This window comes from Pimephales promelas, chromosome 23, assembly GCF_988280905.1.
Source record: "Pimephales promelas chromosome 23, fPimPro1.hap1.1, whole genome shotgun sequence".
Classification (NCBI taxonomy): domain Eukaryota; kingdom Metazoa; phylum Chordata; class Actinopteri; order Cypriniformes; family Leuciscidae; genus Pimephales; species Pimephales promelas.
In genome coordinates, this window is record NC_142791.1 from 7472858 (window position 1) to 7490658 (window position 17801).

Here is a 17801-nt window from a genome sequence, read left to right on the forward strand (position 1 = left end):
ATGTTTTCACGCTCATTTTTAAACTCTGGCTTAAAGGAGAACTACTAATAAAACATAGGTACATAGTCAACCGTTCTCTGAGATTTGTTTTCATGATTAGCGAATGTAAAGTGTTTTATCTCTAAAAACTGTTTAGCTTATAACGCAAGTAAATGGGGCATAGAGTAATGAAAATAAAAATCGCTAGTTAATACCACTTACAAGGCTTAAAATAGCCCAACACTAACACGGTACCATAATCAGGGTCCCTACATGCAAACCAAAGCATTGAGAACGTTGTAAGTGTACAGACCGTTTGATAAGAAGATATTTTATGAAGACAGTCCACTTCGCGAATACAGGCAGGAGCCATCTTTGGAAAACAGTCTCGAGCAGTCGAACCACAAACGCAGAGCCAAGTGAGCTGGTGAGATGTGAACGAGCCAGAACTTGGCTCGGCGTTCGTGGTTCGACTGCTCGAGACTGTTTTCCTTTAGCTTGATATAGCGGGCAAAACTTATATCAACATCAATTTCCTTTCATATAACGTCTCTCTCTTGTGGAATATCCTGTGTGTCAAACATTTAAGTTGCATTTTTAGTGTACATTGTTGAGGTCAAACACTTCTGTATCTATTGGATTATTATTATTATGATTTCTGATTTCTTATTATTATGATTTCTGGTTCAGTAATAATTATTATTATTACTGATTTCTATGCCTGTGCTGGTAGGCCAGACATCTTTGAGTTTTGCAGGGAACAGTTACATCAAATATAGAGTGACGGACAGAGATAAGTGCAGAGACATGAAGCTGGGCTTGCGAATCAGAACGCTGCAGAGCCAAGGAATCATCATGTACACACGCGCTGACCCCTGCACAATTCTCAAGGTAAGATGCGAATGCACAAACACACACACTATATTTATAAATGCTTAAGCATATTTTCACCCCATATTTTACTGTAATGCAAAAATCAACATTGCGTGTTGTAGCGATGCAGAACATGCTTGGCATGTGTTTGTCTGTGTTTCAGATAGAGGAAGGGCGTCTGTGGTTTCAGATGGACTGTGACAACAGACTGGACATCTTGGGTATCTCCGGTCGTCCGATCAATGACGGGTCCTGGCACACCGTGACCCTGGAACTCACCAGTAACTACACTCTCCTTTCTCTGGACGACAGCTATGTGGAGCGCCGGCGTTCTGCACGGGCCCCTGTCGTCATCTGTCCCCTGGCTGCAGACGGAGCGCTGTTCTTCGGGGCTCAGGTGTTGAACAGACCAGTGGGCAGTGGTGGGCAGAGGCCCCCACGGGCTCAAGAAGGCTTCCAAGGGTGCCTCGGGTCGGTCATGCTTAACGGGAATGAACTCCCTTTACAAAATAAGAGGAGCCGGTATGCAGAGGTAGCCGGGCTGAGTGACGTGAAGCTGGGATGTGTTTTATTTCCTGATCCGTGCCTCGGAGGACCGTGCCAGAATGGAGCTTCGTGTGCAAAACTGCCCTCTGGTGGTGAGTCATAGAAAGCGCATATAACGCTAGGTAGAGTTGTTCAGATTAGCTTTGACTTCTAAGTCTTGGTTCTTACTGCGTTTGTCCTCAGATTTCTCCTGCAACTGCCTGCCACAGTTCACGGGGTCTCGGTGTGAGGTGGAGGTGTCATCCTGCGTGCCCTCACCTTGTCAGAACGGGGGTGATTGTAAGGCTGTCGGGAACACCTTCCTCTGCGGCTGCCTCAAAGGCTTCACAGGACTCATGTAAGACATTTTATTTCACCAGATACTATTTGTGATTTCAGACCTATTCAAATTGCCACACCACAGACAGTTAATACAAAATATGTGAGACCTAAAAGGAAAAATATAAAGTCCTCAGTCCTCATATTTCTAAATATATACATGTTTTAAATATATTTTAATATAGTAATGCATATTATTTTATTCAAGTAACCCAGTAGATCAGATATTTAAGAGGTTATATATTATGTGTCCAATACAATAACACCACCTGGTGAGTGAGAAGTCTTTTAAAGCTTTCTAAAATACTAAAAACATGATAGGTAGACAATAATATTTTAAGAATAATACTGTAAATACTGTATATTTATTTATTTATTATATCTTAATATGTTATTAATGTCTACCAATAATGTTTTAATCACCAAATAGTTTTCATGAGATATGATCTAAGACCAATAAAATATGTATTAATATAGATTTAAAACATATCTTAAAAGCTGTTTTATTTTTAGTCTTTTGTCTTTTCACAATCAAAAACATAATTACAATTTTGCTAATAATATTATACCATTATATTCTTTGGACGTGAACATGATATTTATTTTTATAGCGAAACAAAAGTGAAATTGTGTTTCTTCTGAAATAATGTTTAGTAAGATGAATTTGAGCAGAATTGTGTTGTAGAGAGCAGGTAACCCGCAGCTCACTTTAATTACACTCTTCTGAAAGTCATTATCCTTCGTATTCACCTGCTGTTTTCCTTGATTGTTTAAACTCCTGGTTCAATAAATGCGTGACACTGTAAAATGGGTATGGGTATGTTATTTACTTGTGTTAATTAGACCTTTATCACTAATTACTAATATCATTTAATAAATAAAGAACAATTTGTAGAGCAATCCATCACTAAAATCTCATTAAGGCTTCTCTAATTTCTTTGTGCTATGATAATTTATTATTATTTTTTTAATATGAGATGAATGGGAGTTATTTCTCCACTAGATGATGCTGTTGTTTTTTTTAAGCAAACCTAAACCTGCATTTGAACAAAACTGACTGAGAAAAATTGTATACTGTGAACTGTGCCTTTATTCCTTGAAAAGTTCATTTTATATTAGAGAGAAAGTAACGTAATTGCTCTTTATAACTACTTTCTCTGCATTTCCAGCTGTGTCAGTATGTTACGCAATTCAAACAACCCTCTCATTATTTTCTCTTATGCTCACTTAGAGTACATGTAAAGAGGTCTCTAAACAGCAGATCATCACATTGCTGTTTGCAGCACAGTTGGGAGTTCTGCTAAATGTGTAAATGTATGAATCTTTAAAGGCAGCAAAAAACCTCTCTCTTTCTCTCTGCTTCCGAGAACCAATCAGATATTAAGAGAAACACTAATGTTATGTTCAGAATAGCATAGTAGTTGTTATTCATGCTGTTTTATAGTGTGTGAAGCAAGTATTGTATACTGTTCAATGTATGCCAGTTTTCTGTTTCAGAATACCTTGACTACCGTTGAAAGATTTAATTTTTTTTTCTTAAAGAAATGAATTCTTCTAATTGAATTTAGTTCACGTGTATTTGCATAGTATTTTTCACAATACACATAATTTCAAAAGAGCTTTACAGAAAATGCATGTGTCTATTACAATTTAGAGTGATATGTCAGAAATGTAAAGTTCTAAGACAATACAAATCATGCAGTTAGCTGTGTTATTTATTACAAGTTCTGAACAATGGTTACAATACAATAGAAATTGAGCATTGGTGCATGCAGATTCAGAGTTTGTATCATCTGATGAATAGCCTTCCTGATGATGTTCGGGGCTCAGAGTTTAGGAGCCAAAAGTGAAAACGCTCTCCCTCCTTTAGTGGACTTCGATATCCTAGGTACTACCAAAAGTCCAGAGTTTTGTAATCTTTAAGAGCATGATGGATAGGAGGGTCATAGAAGATCGGTTCAAAACCCAGGAGCTAAACCATTTAGGGTAATTGATACACTTTGTAATTGATACAAAACTTGGTTAGCCAGTGTAGAGATGATAAAATTGGTGTTATATGATCATATTTTCTTGACCTGGTAAGAACTCTAGCAGCTGCATTTTGGACTAATTGTCTCTTGTTTATTGAGGACGCAGGACAAAGAGCTAGTAATGCATTACAGTAATCTAGTCTCGAGGTCAGATAGAAGCAGATAGCATGTTCCGTAACTTAGCAATGTTTCTGAGGTGGAAGAAGGCTGTTTGTGTCATACATCGAAAGACAAGTTGCTGTCTAAAAATAACACCCAGGTCTTAATAGAGGATGAAGTAACAGTACAGTACATCCTTCCAAGTGCAAATTATATTCTAAGAGATTCTGTGTACAGGGTTTTGGTCCAATAAGTAATGCCTCTGTAAGCAAGTAGGCAGGATATATGAAGAGTTCAGATCCAAAAGCCTCTTTGCACGAATGTGCCATTTGAAATTTTTGTCTAGAATGATTCATCTAGCATTTTTATCAAGCTTGTGGTTTAGGGTGGGTTAGGGGTTTAAATATACAAGCTTGATAAAAAAGATCATTCTAGACAAAAATTTCAAATGGCACTTAGAGGCTTTTGCATCTGAACTCTTCATACATTGAAAATAACAGAGGGCCTAACACAGAGCCTTGCGGCACTCCATAATTTGCTGATACTATTGTAGATTTTACACTGTTTAAATAGACAAAATTGTAACCGTCTGATGGGTATGATCTAAACCAACTTAAGGCCTGTCCCTGAATACCAGTGTAATTTTGTTGTCGATCTAAGTGTATGTTATGATCTATTGTGTCGAATACAGCACTAAGATCAAGTAAAACTAGTTTTGAAAGTTAGTTAGATGCTAGAAGTAAATCATTTGTAACTTTAATGAGCCCAGTTGCTGTGCTATGATGCTTTTTTCAGCAAGGATGTGTGATCAAAAAGTTCAAGATATTTGTTACAAAAAAAATATGTTTCAAATAAATGCTGTTCTTTTGAATAATCAAAAAATCCTGAGAAAAACTGTATCCCGATTTACAGAAAAATACTTGATCATAATACAGGTTTCTTGAGCACCAAATATTAGGGATACGGATCATGTGACAACGAAGACTAGAGTAATCTCTCACTGCATAAATAAATTATGAGATCATTTTCATTTTTGGATGGAGTATCCCTTTACTGTAATATATAGGATGCACTATATACTGCACTACTGTACTGAATTAAATGCTAGTTTACTAACACAAACAAATCCTTCTGTCCACAGATGCGACGAGGATGTGAACGAATGTGAGAGGGAGGAGTGTGAGAATGGAGGGGCTTGTGTGAACACATTTGGGGCCTTCTACTGTAACTGCACGGTGGGCTTCGAGGGTCAGTTCTGCGGGCAGCCATCTCCGGAAGGCCCAGACACCCAGGCTGAGGCGCTGTCATACGTCGGACCGGGAGAGATCATCGGTATCGGCGTGTTACTCTTTGTGGTGCTAGTTCTGCTGACCCTGCTTGTCGCGTTCCGTAAAAAAGTTCTCCGGAAGGACTGGAGCCGAGGGGAGGCGGTGGGCATCTCCACAGAGACCAATTACATGCTGCAGAAGACGGGCATGGGATCCGAGGGCATTGAGTTCAAAGCCGTCCGGGTCAGTGGCGAGTATCGTGCCGGCCTCTACCGAAACGACAGCGCAGGAGGGCCACCGCAGGTCATGGTGCGCCCCACGGCCTACACGCTTCCCTGCTGCCAGGGAATCCCTCGGGGGGAAACGGAGAAGGCAGAAGGAGGGCTGTCCACCCTCTCCTGTCCTCCCCAGATGAGCACCTTCCAGGCGGATCCGCCCCATATCCTCGGGATGCCACGGAGAGGTGTGGCCGTCTGCAGCGTGGCGCCCAATTTTCCCTCATCCATGTCCCCAAACCTTTCCGAACGCAGTTCTATCCGCAAACCACCCTGGGAAGAGGACGAGGAGGACGAAGATGAAGACAACATTATGGAGCATCGAGTCCAATCTCGGGAGTGGGAAGACAGAGGTTATGAGGCGAACGGAGGGGAAGCGTACAAAACCGAGGGTAACAGTGTGGCGCACACACACTCCACTCGCCTCAGATCAAACGGAGGTTGACAGAACTGCAGCCAGAGCGATTTCAGCGTGACTCCATAACTCCCTGTGGCCAATTAAATGCCAGCCTTTGTGTGGATGAGATTATACATATGCACCCTGGTCTCCATTCGCAAAATCCGTTGTAAAATAATGTGTGATGGAGTGCAATTACCTTAGAGATAACATGATGCTTTCACACAAAAGGAGGTAGCGAAGCATTTAGAGTCTATCCGCATGATTCAAACAAAAACATCCACATGATTAATGTTAAGCATAATGCTTTAATTACAATGAGATACAGTGATGGCAGGAGGGGATATTTGTTTTTAATGACCCTACAAGTTCAGTGAAATCATCAGAATATGAGGAAAATATTTCATGTTTTGCAGCTATTTTAAATATGAAGGAAGAACAAAACACTAAACTTGTTTATGTGGCAAAATTATTTGGCAAAGAAAGCCAAACTACAGCTACAGGTTTTATTTTACCGTGCAAAAAAAGCATAGAAAAACAAAAAGCTCAAAAATGATTTGGAAACACAGGTTGGCAAATAATAAAATTGACTTCAAGCACAACTACACAATATGCTTACAAAATCTTTGACAAATTTTTAATAATATGCGAATAAAGGGTGAATGTGTTAATTTTTCAAGGCCTTACTTCACTTTCGGCCGCATGAAAAATAACTGGGTTTTAATCACATCTCCTTTCTATGATTTTGCATTAAGTGAAGTGAAAATTGAACAGGGACTCAAAACAAACCAGTTTATTGTAATCAGAAGCATCTGCCATGTTGTAGCAGCCAACAGGAGCCGTGCTGTAGAAATAGGCCAACAGGAGCCCTTTTTACCTCATAAAATATTTAGCAGTCTGGCCATGCAGGTAGGCAGCTAGTACACGTGTGAGGGCGATTATTACACTTCCGCTTGTGTAACCGTGTTACATGCATCCACAGATTTTCTCTGGGCATTGTGTTCTAAATTGAATGACCTTGGTCTTGTTAGGGTTTTCTTCAAGCAGAAACTAGTTTGTCACGAACTGTTTGCTAGATTTAGAATAGCAGCGTGTCGTGTGGGATGAATATAGGACGGACATTATGCTCTTTCACTTTTAGCATGCCGTAAACTGAGAGCATTAAGCTTTCAATGCCGTTTCATTAGTGTATATGTGCATGTCTGATTTTGGTTATTAGATGTCTGTTTGGTGAATGCAAATGGGCCAGTAGTTTAGACTTGATATGGCAATATTTTCTCTGGATCTACGACAAAAATATTTTAGCAGCATTGTTTTTTTTTTCAAAGTGATAGTAAAGACATTTATGTTATGTGATGTTCAACTTTCTACTAATCAAAGAATCCTGTCAAAAATGCATTTCCTTTCCAAAAATAAAGATTTAGACATTTTTTTACAGCTTTAATATTACTGTAGGACAGCTATAAATTCACATTAGCTGGAAAATTATGACCAAGATATTGACAACAACTCACTCGATGGCTCTGGATCATTGCTATTGTTGATCCCTGTTGTAGTTATGACTGTATTTGCACACATTGTGTGAATGTATAGCACAAATGCATGTATTTGCCTGTATAAAGATCTGCTGTTGTACTCTTCTGCAGAAGCTGGAAATGCAGCACAGGCCGTCACATGCTTCTCCGACAGCAGCACCAGTGAGGCACACTCCCTCAGGTCTTTCCAGTCCGATTCCTGCGATGACAATGGTAAGATGCATGCATTGCGAGGCCCAAAGTTCTTAACATACCCTCCAAACAACCTCCAAAGAAATAAACTGCTTAAAGAACTTTTGAAGTTTAGCTAGCCAAGTTCAGCAAATGTGTTAAAGGTGGACTGTTCCTTTAGGGTATTTTTTCCTATTAGGCTTTAACCATTCAGTTAGTACTGTAACCATCAGAATATCAGGCTCTAGAATATACTGTACATTTCGCAGTCTAAATCCCACATGATCCTACAAAAATCATTAGGGCAAGACTGAAGCTTCTGAATAAACCACGGAGCAATTTAGATAATATAATGAATGAACCCTTTGCGTTGATGTTTTCTCACTGTTTGTTGCGTAAGCTTTGTCTTTCATTTGACTTTTTTTTTTCTTCATTTATTTCGGTTTGGCCATTTACAGATTATTCAATCAATCAATCAAATCATTTGAAACATAAACACTACAGATGACCAGGTGCAGGCGGAAGCTAAAGCTTATTTTGCCTGCCCTTAACTTTGGAATCAAATGCAACTCATTAATGATAACATCTGTTCATAAAATTAACATTAACACATTAGTGGACCATTGTCCACACCAGAAGCAAGCCTGTCTAATTAATTTTCATTCTATTGAATATTTTTCCAATGTTATTCTCTTGTAAATATTTTTAAACTGAAAAATAGACTTGGCTTGTTTTAACTCATTACAGCAACTATTCCACAATTTAACTCCTTTATTTGATAATCAGTGTTCTCTTAATGTAGAATGTACTTGTGGTTGGTTAAATATACATAATCCTCTAAAATTATATTTACTTACTCGCTGGGAAAATAATAATTGCAAGCATTTAGGAATTTTATTATATTTGACTTGGTAAATAAACTTTAACGTGTACAAATCAAGTAAATCATAAAACTTCAAATCATAAAAATTTTTGATTGATGAAACAATAAATTACTTGGTGAATTGTAAGGTGCATAGTTAATTAATCTGATTACCTTCTTTTGTAAAAGAAAAATTGGATTGGTTCTAGTTTTGTATGTATTTCCCCAAATTTCAATACCATATGTTAAGTATGGTGTGACAAGTGAACTATAAAGTAAATGTAATGCATTTTTGTTCAAAATATACTGCAACTTATACAAAACTGCAATCGTTTTCGATACTTTTTTCTGAACGTTAAAAATATTTTTCAAGAAGTTTCAAGAAGATCAGAGAAACTCAAAATTTCGACCCGAAAAAAACAACAGTGGTAGGTACCCCTTTCGTTTTTTTTTTTTCGGGCCGAGAAATTAAGTTTCTCCAATCTTCTCAAAACTCTTGATTCTGATAGAGGGCCATGAGACTTAGACCTGAGTGTAAAAATGGAGGATCTAGACCCTTCCAGAGCTGAGATTTTGAGATATTTATAATGGCATTAATGGTGCGTGGGATGTCAATATCTCAGTTCTGGAAGGGTCTAGAGCCTCCATTTTTGCACTCAGATCTAAGTCTCATGGCCTTCTATCAGAATCCAGAGTTTTGAGAAGATTGGAGAAACCTTACCCCCCCCCCCCCCCCCCCCCCAAAAAAAAAAAAAAATGAAAGGGGTACTACTGTCGTTTTTTCCAGTTGACATTTTGAGTTTCTCTGATCTTCTTGAATCTCTGGATTCAGATAGAGGGCCATGAGACTTGAGGCCATTGCACACTGAGTCCGAAATTCGCATCCGAAATTTTCGCACATTAAAAAAAAAATTCGACCTCACGTTATGTCAGTCACGCTTGCACACCGCCTCCGAAACCTTCGTCCGTCATAAAATTAATCGGATCGGGTTCGATTTTCTGCGTTTTTCGCATCCAGAGCCAGCATTTTGAGAGGTCTTTTGACAATTCAGGGCCCGGGGGAGCTCGTCCTCACATCATTGCACATATGCGCCGTGCTTTCAGTTTCGGTTTTCAATTCGATCAAGTGTTTATGTTCTCTTCTCTATATTGGATTATGAAATTAATAAACCTCCCCTTTCAATCAGATTGAAATTTAGGATCAAATAAGGTGTGATTGAGCAGCCTATTTGATAACTAATGTATTATTTGGCCACAATATATACACAATAACAGCCTAGCTGTTCTGTCTGCCCAGTGCTTCCAACGGGCCGCGCGCGGGTGTGTGTGTCCATACCTGGTCCATACCAGACACACTGCCAGTCTTCGTTCAGGATCGATTGGTACACGGAAATTGGTGGTCTTGTTTTTAATATGTGGCTCCAGAATCGCTAGCAAAGCATCAAACTGTTCCACTGACATTCTGAGGTAAATTTTGAATCGCTCAGGATAAATTCGCAACTCCTTGATAAGGTGGAACTCTCCTGTCTCGGCGCAATTTCAGGATTGGATGGACGTAATATTTTCTCTTTTTTCTCTTTTCAGTAAGAGAGAGGGCAAAAATCATCCTCACTGCTTGACGAATCCATTTGGTATTTATGCGTTTTTTCCCCGCAAACGTTTAATAAATACGCAACGGACTCGGTGTGCAAGGTTTCTATGCGTGACGAATTTTTAGGCTGACGAACACGAAAATACGCATACGAAAATTTCGTACTCAGTGTGCAATGGCCTTTAGACCTCAATGCCAAAATGGAGACTCTAGACCCTTCCAGAGCTGAGATATTTATGATGGCATTAATGGTGCGTGGGATCTCAATATCTCAGCTCTGGAAAAAGCCTCAATTTTTGCACTCAGGTCTAAGTCTCATGGACCTCTATCAGAATCCAGACTTTCAAGAAGATTAGGGAAACTCAAAATTTCGACCCGAAAAAACAACAACAGTGGTACCCCTTTCGTTTTTTTTTTTTTTTCGGGGCGAGAAATTAAGTTTCTCCAATCTTCCCAAAACTCTGGATTCTGATAGAGGGCCATGAGACTTAAACCTGAGTGGAAAAAATGGAGGCTCTAGACCCTTCCAGAGCTGAGATATTGAGAGCCCACGCACCATTAATGACATTATAAACATCTCAATATCTCAGCTCTGGTAGGGTCTAGAGCCTCCATTTTTGCTCTCAGGTCTAAGTCTCATGGCCCTCTATCAGAATCCAGAGTTTTGAGAAGATTGGAGAAACTTAATTTCTCGCCCCGAAAAAAAAAAAAACCGAAAGGGGTACCACTGTAGTTTGAGTGTCTTTGATCTTCTTGAAACTCTGGATTCTGATAGAGGGCCATGAGACTTAGACCTGAGTGCCAAAATGGAGGCTCTAGACCCTTCTAGAGCTGAGATATTGAGACATTTATAATGGCATTAATGGTGGGTGGGATCTCAATATCTCAGTTCTGGAAGGGGCTAGAGCCTCCATTTTTGCACGCAGGTCTAATTCTCATGGCCCTCTATCAGAATCCAGAGTTTTGAGAAGATTGGAGAAACTCAAAATTTGAACCCGAGAAAAACGACAGTGGTACCCCCTTTCTTTTTTTTTCGGGGTGAGAAATTAAGTTTCTTCAATCTTCTCAAAACTCTGGATTCTGATAGATGGCCATGAGACTTAGACCTGAGTGCAAAAATGGAGGCTCTAGACCCTTCCAGAGCTGAGATATTGAGATCCCACGTAGCATTTATGCCACTATAAATTTCTCAATATCTCAGCTCTGGAAGGGTCTAGAGCCTCCATTATTGCACTCAGGTCAGAGAAAACTCAAAATTTCGACCAAAAAAAAAAAAAAAAACGACAGTGGTACGTACCCCTTTCGTTTTTTTTTTGGGCGAAAAATTAAGTTTCTCCAATCTTCTCAAAACTCTGGATTCTGATAGAGGGCCAGGAGACATAAACCTGAGTGCAAAAATGGAGGCTCTAGACCCTTCCAGAGCTGAGATATCGAAACTCAAAAATTTGACCCGAAAAAAAAAACGACAGTGGTACCCCTTTCGGTTTTTTTTTTGGGCGAAAAATGAAGTTTCTCAAATCTTCTCAAAACTCTGGATTCTGATAGAGGGCCATGAGACATAACCTGAGTGCAAAAATGGAGGCTCTAGACCCTTCCAGAGCTGAGATATCGAAACTCAAAAATTCGACCCGAAAAAAAAAAACGACAGTGGTACCCCTTTCGTTTTTTTTTTTTTTTGGGCGAAAAATTAAGTTTCTCAAATCTTCTCAAAACTCTGGATTCTGATAGAGGGCCATGAGACATAAACCTGAGTGCAAAAATGGAGGCTCTAGACCCTTCCAGAGCCGAGATATTGAGATCCAACGTATTGAGTCTAGAGCCTCCATTTTTGCACTCAGGTCTAAGTCTTTATATTTCCTGCTTTATATTTTGGGGTGAAGTGTGACCAGGATCTGGTTTTGTTGAGATTTACACACTGTCTGTGGTGTGTGTGTGTGTGTGTTTGTCCGTGTGCACCTGCTGTCTGGTCAAGTACACAGTAGTGCAGTGCCAGATCAGTGCTGTGTGTAATAAGCCCAGCAGTGTTTATGTGGATGAGTGCATGTTGGCGCTGATTGGGTCCTCTTCACATCCGTTCCTCCACACCTCCAGCACCTGACTGCCAACACTCACTTCAGTCCATAATATGAAGACATGTTGTGATGGATCCGTGTCAATATCTTGATTCTGATAACACCTGGTTGGGCCTATACATCCTTTAACAAATCTCAGCTCTGGAAGGGTCTAGAGCCTCCATTTTTGCACTCAGGTCTAAGTCTCATGGCCCTCTATAAAAAAACAGAGGTTCAAGAAGATCAGAGAAACTCAAAATTTCGACCAAAAAAAAAAACGACAGCGGTACGTACCCCTTTCGTGTGTTTTTTTTTTTGGGCGAAAAATTAAGTTTCTCCAATCTTCTCAAAACGCTGGATTCTGATAGAGGGCCAGGAGACATAAACCTGAGTGCAAAAATGGAGGCTCTAGACCCTTCCAGAGCGGAGATATCGAAACTCAAAAATTCGACCCGAAAAAAAAAACGACAGTGGTACCCCTTTCGTTTTTTTTTTTTTGGGCGAAAAATTAAGTTTCTCCAATCTTCTCAAAACTCTGGATTCTGACAGAGGGCCATGAGACATAAACCTGAGTGCAACAATTGAGGCTCTAGACCCTTCCAGAGCTGAGATATCGAAATTCAAAATTTCGACCCGAAAAAAAATCGACAGTGTTACCCCTTTCATTTTTTTTTCATTTTCGGGCAAAAAATTAAGTTTCTCCAATCTTCTCAAAACTCTGGATTCTGATAGAGGGCCGCAAGATTTTGACCTGAGTGCAAAAATGGAGGCTCTAGACCCTTCCAGAGCTGAGATATCGAAATTCAAAATTTCGACCCGAAAAAAAACGACAGTGTTACCCCTTTCGTTTTTTTTCATTTTCAGGCAAAAAATTAAGTTTCTCCAATCTTCTTAAAACTCTGGATTCTGATAGAGGGCCGCGAGACTTTGACCTGAGTGCAAAAATGGAGGCTCTAGACCCTTCCAGAGCTGAGATATCGAAATTCAAAATTTCGACCCGAAAAAAAAACGTCAGTGTTACCCCTTTCGTTTTTTTTCATTTTCAGGCGAAAAATTAAGTTTCTCCAATCTTCTCAAAACTCTGGATTCTGATAGAGGGCCGCGAGACTTTGACCTGAGTGCAAAAATGGAGGCTCTAGACCCTTCCAGAGCTGAGATATCGAAATTCAAAATTTCGACCCGAAAAAAAACCACAGTGTTACCCCTTTCATTTTTTTTCATTTTCAGGCAAAAAATTAAGTTTCTCCAATCTTCTTAAAACTCTGGATTCTGATAGAGGGCCGCGAGACTTTGACCTGAGTGCAAAAATGGAGGCTCTAGACCCTTCCAGAGCTGAGATATCGAAATTCAAAATTTCGACCCGAAAAAAAAACGACAGTGTTACCCCTTTCGTTTTTTTTCATTTTCAGGCGAAAAATTAAGTTTCTCCAATCGTCTCAAAACTCTGGATTATGATCGAGAGCTGTGAGACTTTGACCTGAGTGCAAAAATGGAGGCTCTAGACCCTTCCAGAGCTGAGATATCAAAATTCAAAATTTCGACCCGAAAAAAAAAACGACAGTGTTACCCCTTTCGTTTTTTTCATTTTCAGGCAAAAAATTAATTTTGTCCAATCTTCTCAAAACTCTGGATTATGATCGAGGGCTGTGAGACTTTGACCTGAGTGCAAAAATGGAGGCTCTATACCCTTCCAGAGCTGAGATATCGAAATTCAAAATTTCGACCCGAAAAAAAAAAAACGACAGTGTTACCCTTTTCGTTTTTTTCATTTTCGGGCGAAAAATTAAGTTTCTCCAATCTTCTCAAAACTCTGGATTCTGATAGAGGGCCGCGAAACTTTGACCTGAGTGCAAATATGGAGGCTCTAGACCCTTCCAGAGCTGAGATATCAAAATTCAAAATTTCGACCCGAAAAAAAACGACAGTGTTACCCCTTTCGTTTTTTTCATTTTCAGGCAAAAAATTAAGTTTGTCCAATCTTCTCAAAACTCTGGATTATGATCGAGGGCTGTGAGACTTTGACCTGAGTGCAAAAATGGAGGCTCTAGACCCTTCCAGAGCTGAGATATCGAAATTCAAAATTTCGACCCGAAAAAAAAACGACAGTGTTACCCCTTTCGTTTTTTTCATTTTCGGGCAAAAAATTAAGTCTCTCCAATCTTCTCAAAACTCTGGATTATGATCGAGGGCTGTGAGACTTTGACCTGAGTGCAAATATGGAGGCTCTAGACCCTTCCAGAGCTGAGATATCGAAATTCAAAATTTCGACCCGAAAAAAAAAAACGACAGTGTTACCCCTTTCGTTTTTTTTCATTTTCGGGCGAAAAATTAAGTTTCTCCAATCTCCTCAAAACTCTGGATTATGATAGAGGGCTGTGCATCTTTGACCTAAGTGCAAATATGGAGGCTCTAGACCCTTCCAGAGCTGAGATATCAAAATTCAAAATTTCGACCCGAAAAAAAAACGACAGTGTTACCCCTTTCGTTTTTTTTCATTTTCAGGCAAAAAATTAAGTTTCTCCAATCTTCTCAAAACTCTGGATTATGATCGAGGGCTGTGAGACTTTGACCTGAGTGCAAAAATGGAGGCTCTAGACCCTTCCAGAGCTGAGATATCGAAATTCAAAATTTCGACCCGAAAAAAAAAAACGACAGTGTTACCCCTTTCGTTTTTTTTCATTTTCGGGCGAAAAATTAAGTTTCTCCAATCTTCTCAAAACTTTGGATTATGATCGAGGGCTGTTTGACTTTGACCTAAGTGCAAATATGGAGGCTCTAGACCCTTCCAGAGCTGAGATATCGAAATTCAAAATTTTGACCCGAAAAAAAAATGACAGTGTTACCCCTTTCGTTTTTTTTCATTTTCGGGCGAAAAATTAAGTCTCTCCAATCTTCTCAAAACTCTGGATTATGATAGAGGGCTGTGCGACTTTGACCTAAGTGCAAATATGGAGGCTCTAGACCCTTCCAGAGCTGAGATATCGAAATTCAAAATTTCGACCCGAAAAAAAACGACAGTGTTACCCCTTTCGTTTTTCTTCATTTTCAGGCAAAAAATTAAGTTTCTCCAATCTTCTTAAAACTCTGGATTCTGATAGAGGGCCGCAAGACTTTGACCTGATTGCAAAAATGGAGGCTCTAGACCCTTCCAGAGCTGAGATATCGAAATTCAAAATTTCGACCCGAAAAAAAAACGACAGTGTTACCCCTTTCGTTTTTTTTCATTTTCAGGCGAAAAATTAAGTTTCTCCAATCTTCTCAAAACTCTGGATTCTGATAGAGGGCCGCGAGACTTTGACCTGAGTGCAAAAATGGAGGCTCTAGACCCTTCCAGAGCTGAGATATCGAAATTCAAAATTTCGACCCGAAAAAAACCCACAGTGTTACCCCTTTCATTTTTTTTCATTTTCAGGCAAAAAATTAAGTTTCTCCAATCTTCTTAAAACTCTGGATTCTGATAGAGGGCCGCGAGACTTTGACCTGAGTGCAAAAATGGAGGCTCTAGACCCTTCCAGAGCTGAGATATCGAAATTCAAAATTTCGACCCGAAAAAAAAACGACAGTGTTACCCCTTTCGTTTTTTTTCATTTTCAGGCGAAAAATTAAGTTTCTCCAATCTTCTCAAAACTCTGGATTATGATCGAGGGCTGTGAGACTTTGACCTGAGTGCAAAAATGGAGGCTCTAGACCCTTCCAGAGCTGAGATATCGAAATTCAAAATTTCGACCCGAAAAAAAAACGACAGTGTTACCCCTTTCGTTTTTTTCATTTTCGGGCGAAAAATTAAGTTTCTCCAATCTTCTCAAAACTCTGGATTCTGATAGAGGGCCGCGAAACTTTGACCTGAGTGCAAATATGGAGGCTCTAGACCCTTCCAGAGCTGAGATATCGAAATTCAAAATTTCGACCCGAAAAAAAAAACGACAGTGTTACCCCTTTCGTTTTTTTTTCATTTTCGGGCGAAAAATTAAGTTTCTCCAATCTTCTTAAAACTCTGGATTATGATAGAGGGCTGTGCATCTTTGACCTAAGTGCAAATATGGAGGCTCTTGACCCTTCCAGAGCTGAGATATCAAAATTCAAAATTTCGACCCGAAAAAAAAAACGACAGTGTTACCCCTTTCGTTTTTTTTCATTTTCAGGCAAAAAATTAAGTTTCTCCAATCTTCTCAAAACTCTGGATTATGATCGAGGGCTGTGAGACTTTGACCTGAGTGCAAAAATGGAGGCTCTAGACCCTTCCAGAGCTGAGATATCGAAATTCAAAATTTCGACCCGAAAAAAAACGACAGTGTTACCCCTTTCGTTTTTTTTCATTTTCAGGCAAAAAATTAAGTTTCTCCAATCTTTTTAAAACTCTGGATTCTGATAGAGGGCCGCGAGACTTTGACCTGAGTGCAAAAATGGAGGCTCTAGACCCTTCCAGAGCTGAGATATCGAAATTCAAAATTTCGACCCGAAAAAAAAAACGACAGTGTTACCCCTTTCGTTTTTTTTTCATTTTCGTGCGAAAAATTAAGTTTCTCCAATCTTCTCAAAACTCTGGATTATGATAGAGGGCTGTGCATCTTTTACCTAAGTGCAAATATGGAGGCTCTAGACCCTTCCAGAGCTGAGATATCGAAATTCAAAATTTCGACCCGAAAAAAAAACGACAGTGTTACCCCTTTCGTTTTTTTTCATTTTCAGGCAAAAAATTAAGTTTCTCCAATCTTCTTAAAACTCTGGATTTCTGATAGAGGGCCGCGAGACTTTGACCTGAGTGCAAAAATGGAGGCTCTAGACCCTTCCAGAGCTGAGATATCGAAATTCAAAATTTCGACCCGAAAAAAAAAACGACAGTGTTACCCCTTTCGTTTTTTTTTCATTTTCAGGCGAAAAATTAAGTTTCTCCAATCTTCTCAAAACTCTGGATTATGATCGAGAGCTGTGAGACTTTGACCTGAGTGCAAAAATGGAGGCTCAAGACCCTTCCAGAGCTGAGATATCAAAATTCAAAATTTCGACCCGAAAAAAAAACGACAGTGTTACCCCTTTCGTTTTTTTCATTTTCAGGCAAAAAATTAAGTTTGTCCAATCTTCTCAAAACTCTGGATTATGATCGAGGGCTGTGAGACTTTGACCTGAGTGCAAAAATGGAGGCTCTAGACCCTTCCAGAGCTGAGATATCGAAATTCAAAATTTCGACCCGAAAAAAAAAACGACAGTGTTACCCCTTTCGTTTTTTTCATTTTCGGGCGAAAAATTAAGTTTCTCCAATATTCTCAAAACTCTGGATTCTGATAGAGGGCCGCGAAACTTTGACCTGAGTGCAAATATGGAGGCTCTAGACCCTTCCAGAGCTGAGATATCGAAATTCAAAATTTCGACCTGAAAAAAAAACGACAGTGTTACCCCTTTCGTTTTTTTTCATTTTCGGGCGAAAAATTAAGTTTCTCCAATCTTCTCAAAACTCTGGATTATGCTAGAGGGCTGTGCATCTTTGACCTAAGTGCAAATATGGAGGCTCTAGACCCTTCCAGAGCTGAGATATCAAAATTCAAAATTTCGACCCGAAAAAAAAAAACGACAGTGTTACCCCTTTCGTTTTTTTTCATTTTCAGGCAAAAAATTAAGTTTCTCCAATCTTCTCAAAACTCTGGATTATGATCGAGGGCTGTGAGACTTTGACCTGAGTGCAAAAATGGAGGCTCTAGACCCTTCCAGAGCTGAGATATCGAAATTCAAAATTTCGACCCGAAAAAAAAAACGACAGTGTTACCCCTTTCGTTTTTTTTTTCATTTTCGGGCGAAAAATTAAGTTTCT

General features: G+C 39.4%; 1 protein-coding gene across 1 annotated transcript in view; it reads left to right on the plus strand.

Annotated features, from left to right (window-relative positions):
• The window catches only part of fat3b (FAT atypical cadherin 3b), a 100066-nt gene that overhangs the window by 32434 nt on the left and 49831 nt on the right, over positions 1-17801 (plus strand). The window contains exons 22-26 of the mRNA XM_089126290.1: positions 713-870; positions 1016-1490; positions 1582-1735; positions 4987-5780; positions 7432-7533. Of these exons, the coding sequence (XP_088982416.1) occupies positions 713-870; positions 1016-1490; positions 1582-1735; positions 4987-5780; positions 7432-7533 (1683 nt within the window). The remainder of the gene's footprint in view (positions 1-712; positions 871-1015; positions 1491-1581; positions 1736-4986; positions 5781-7431; positions 7534-17801) is intronic.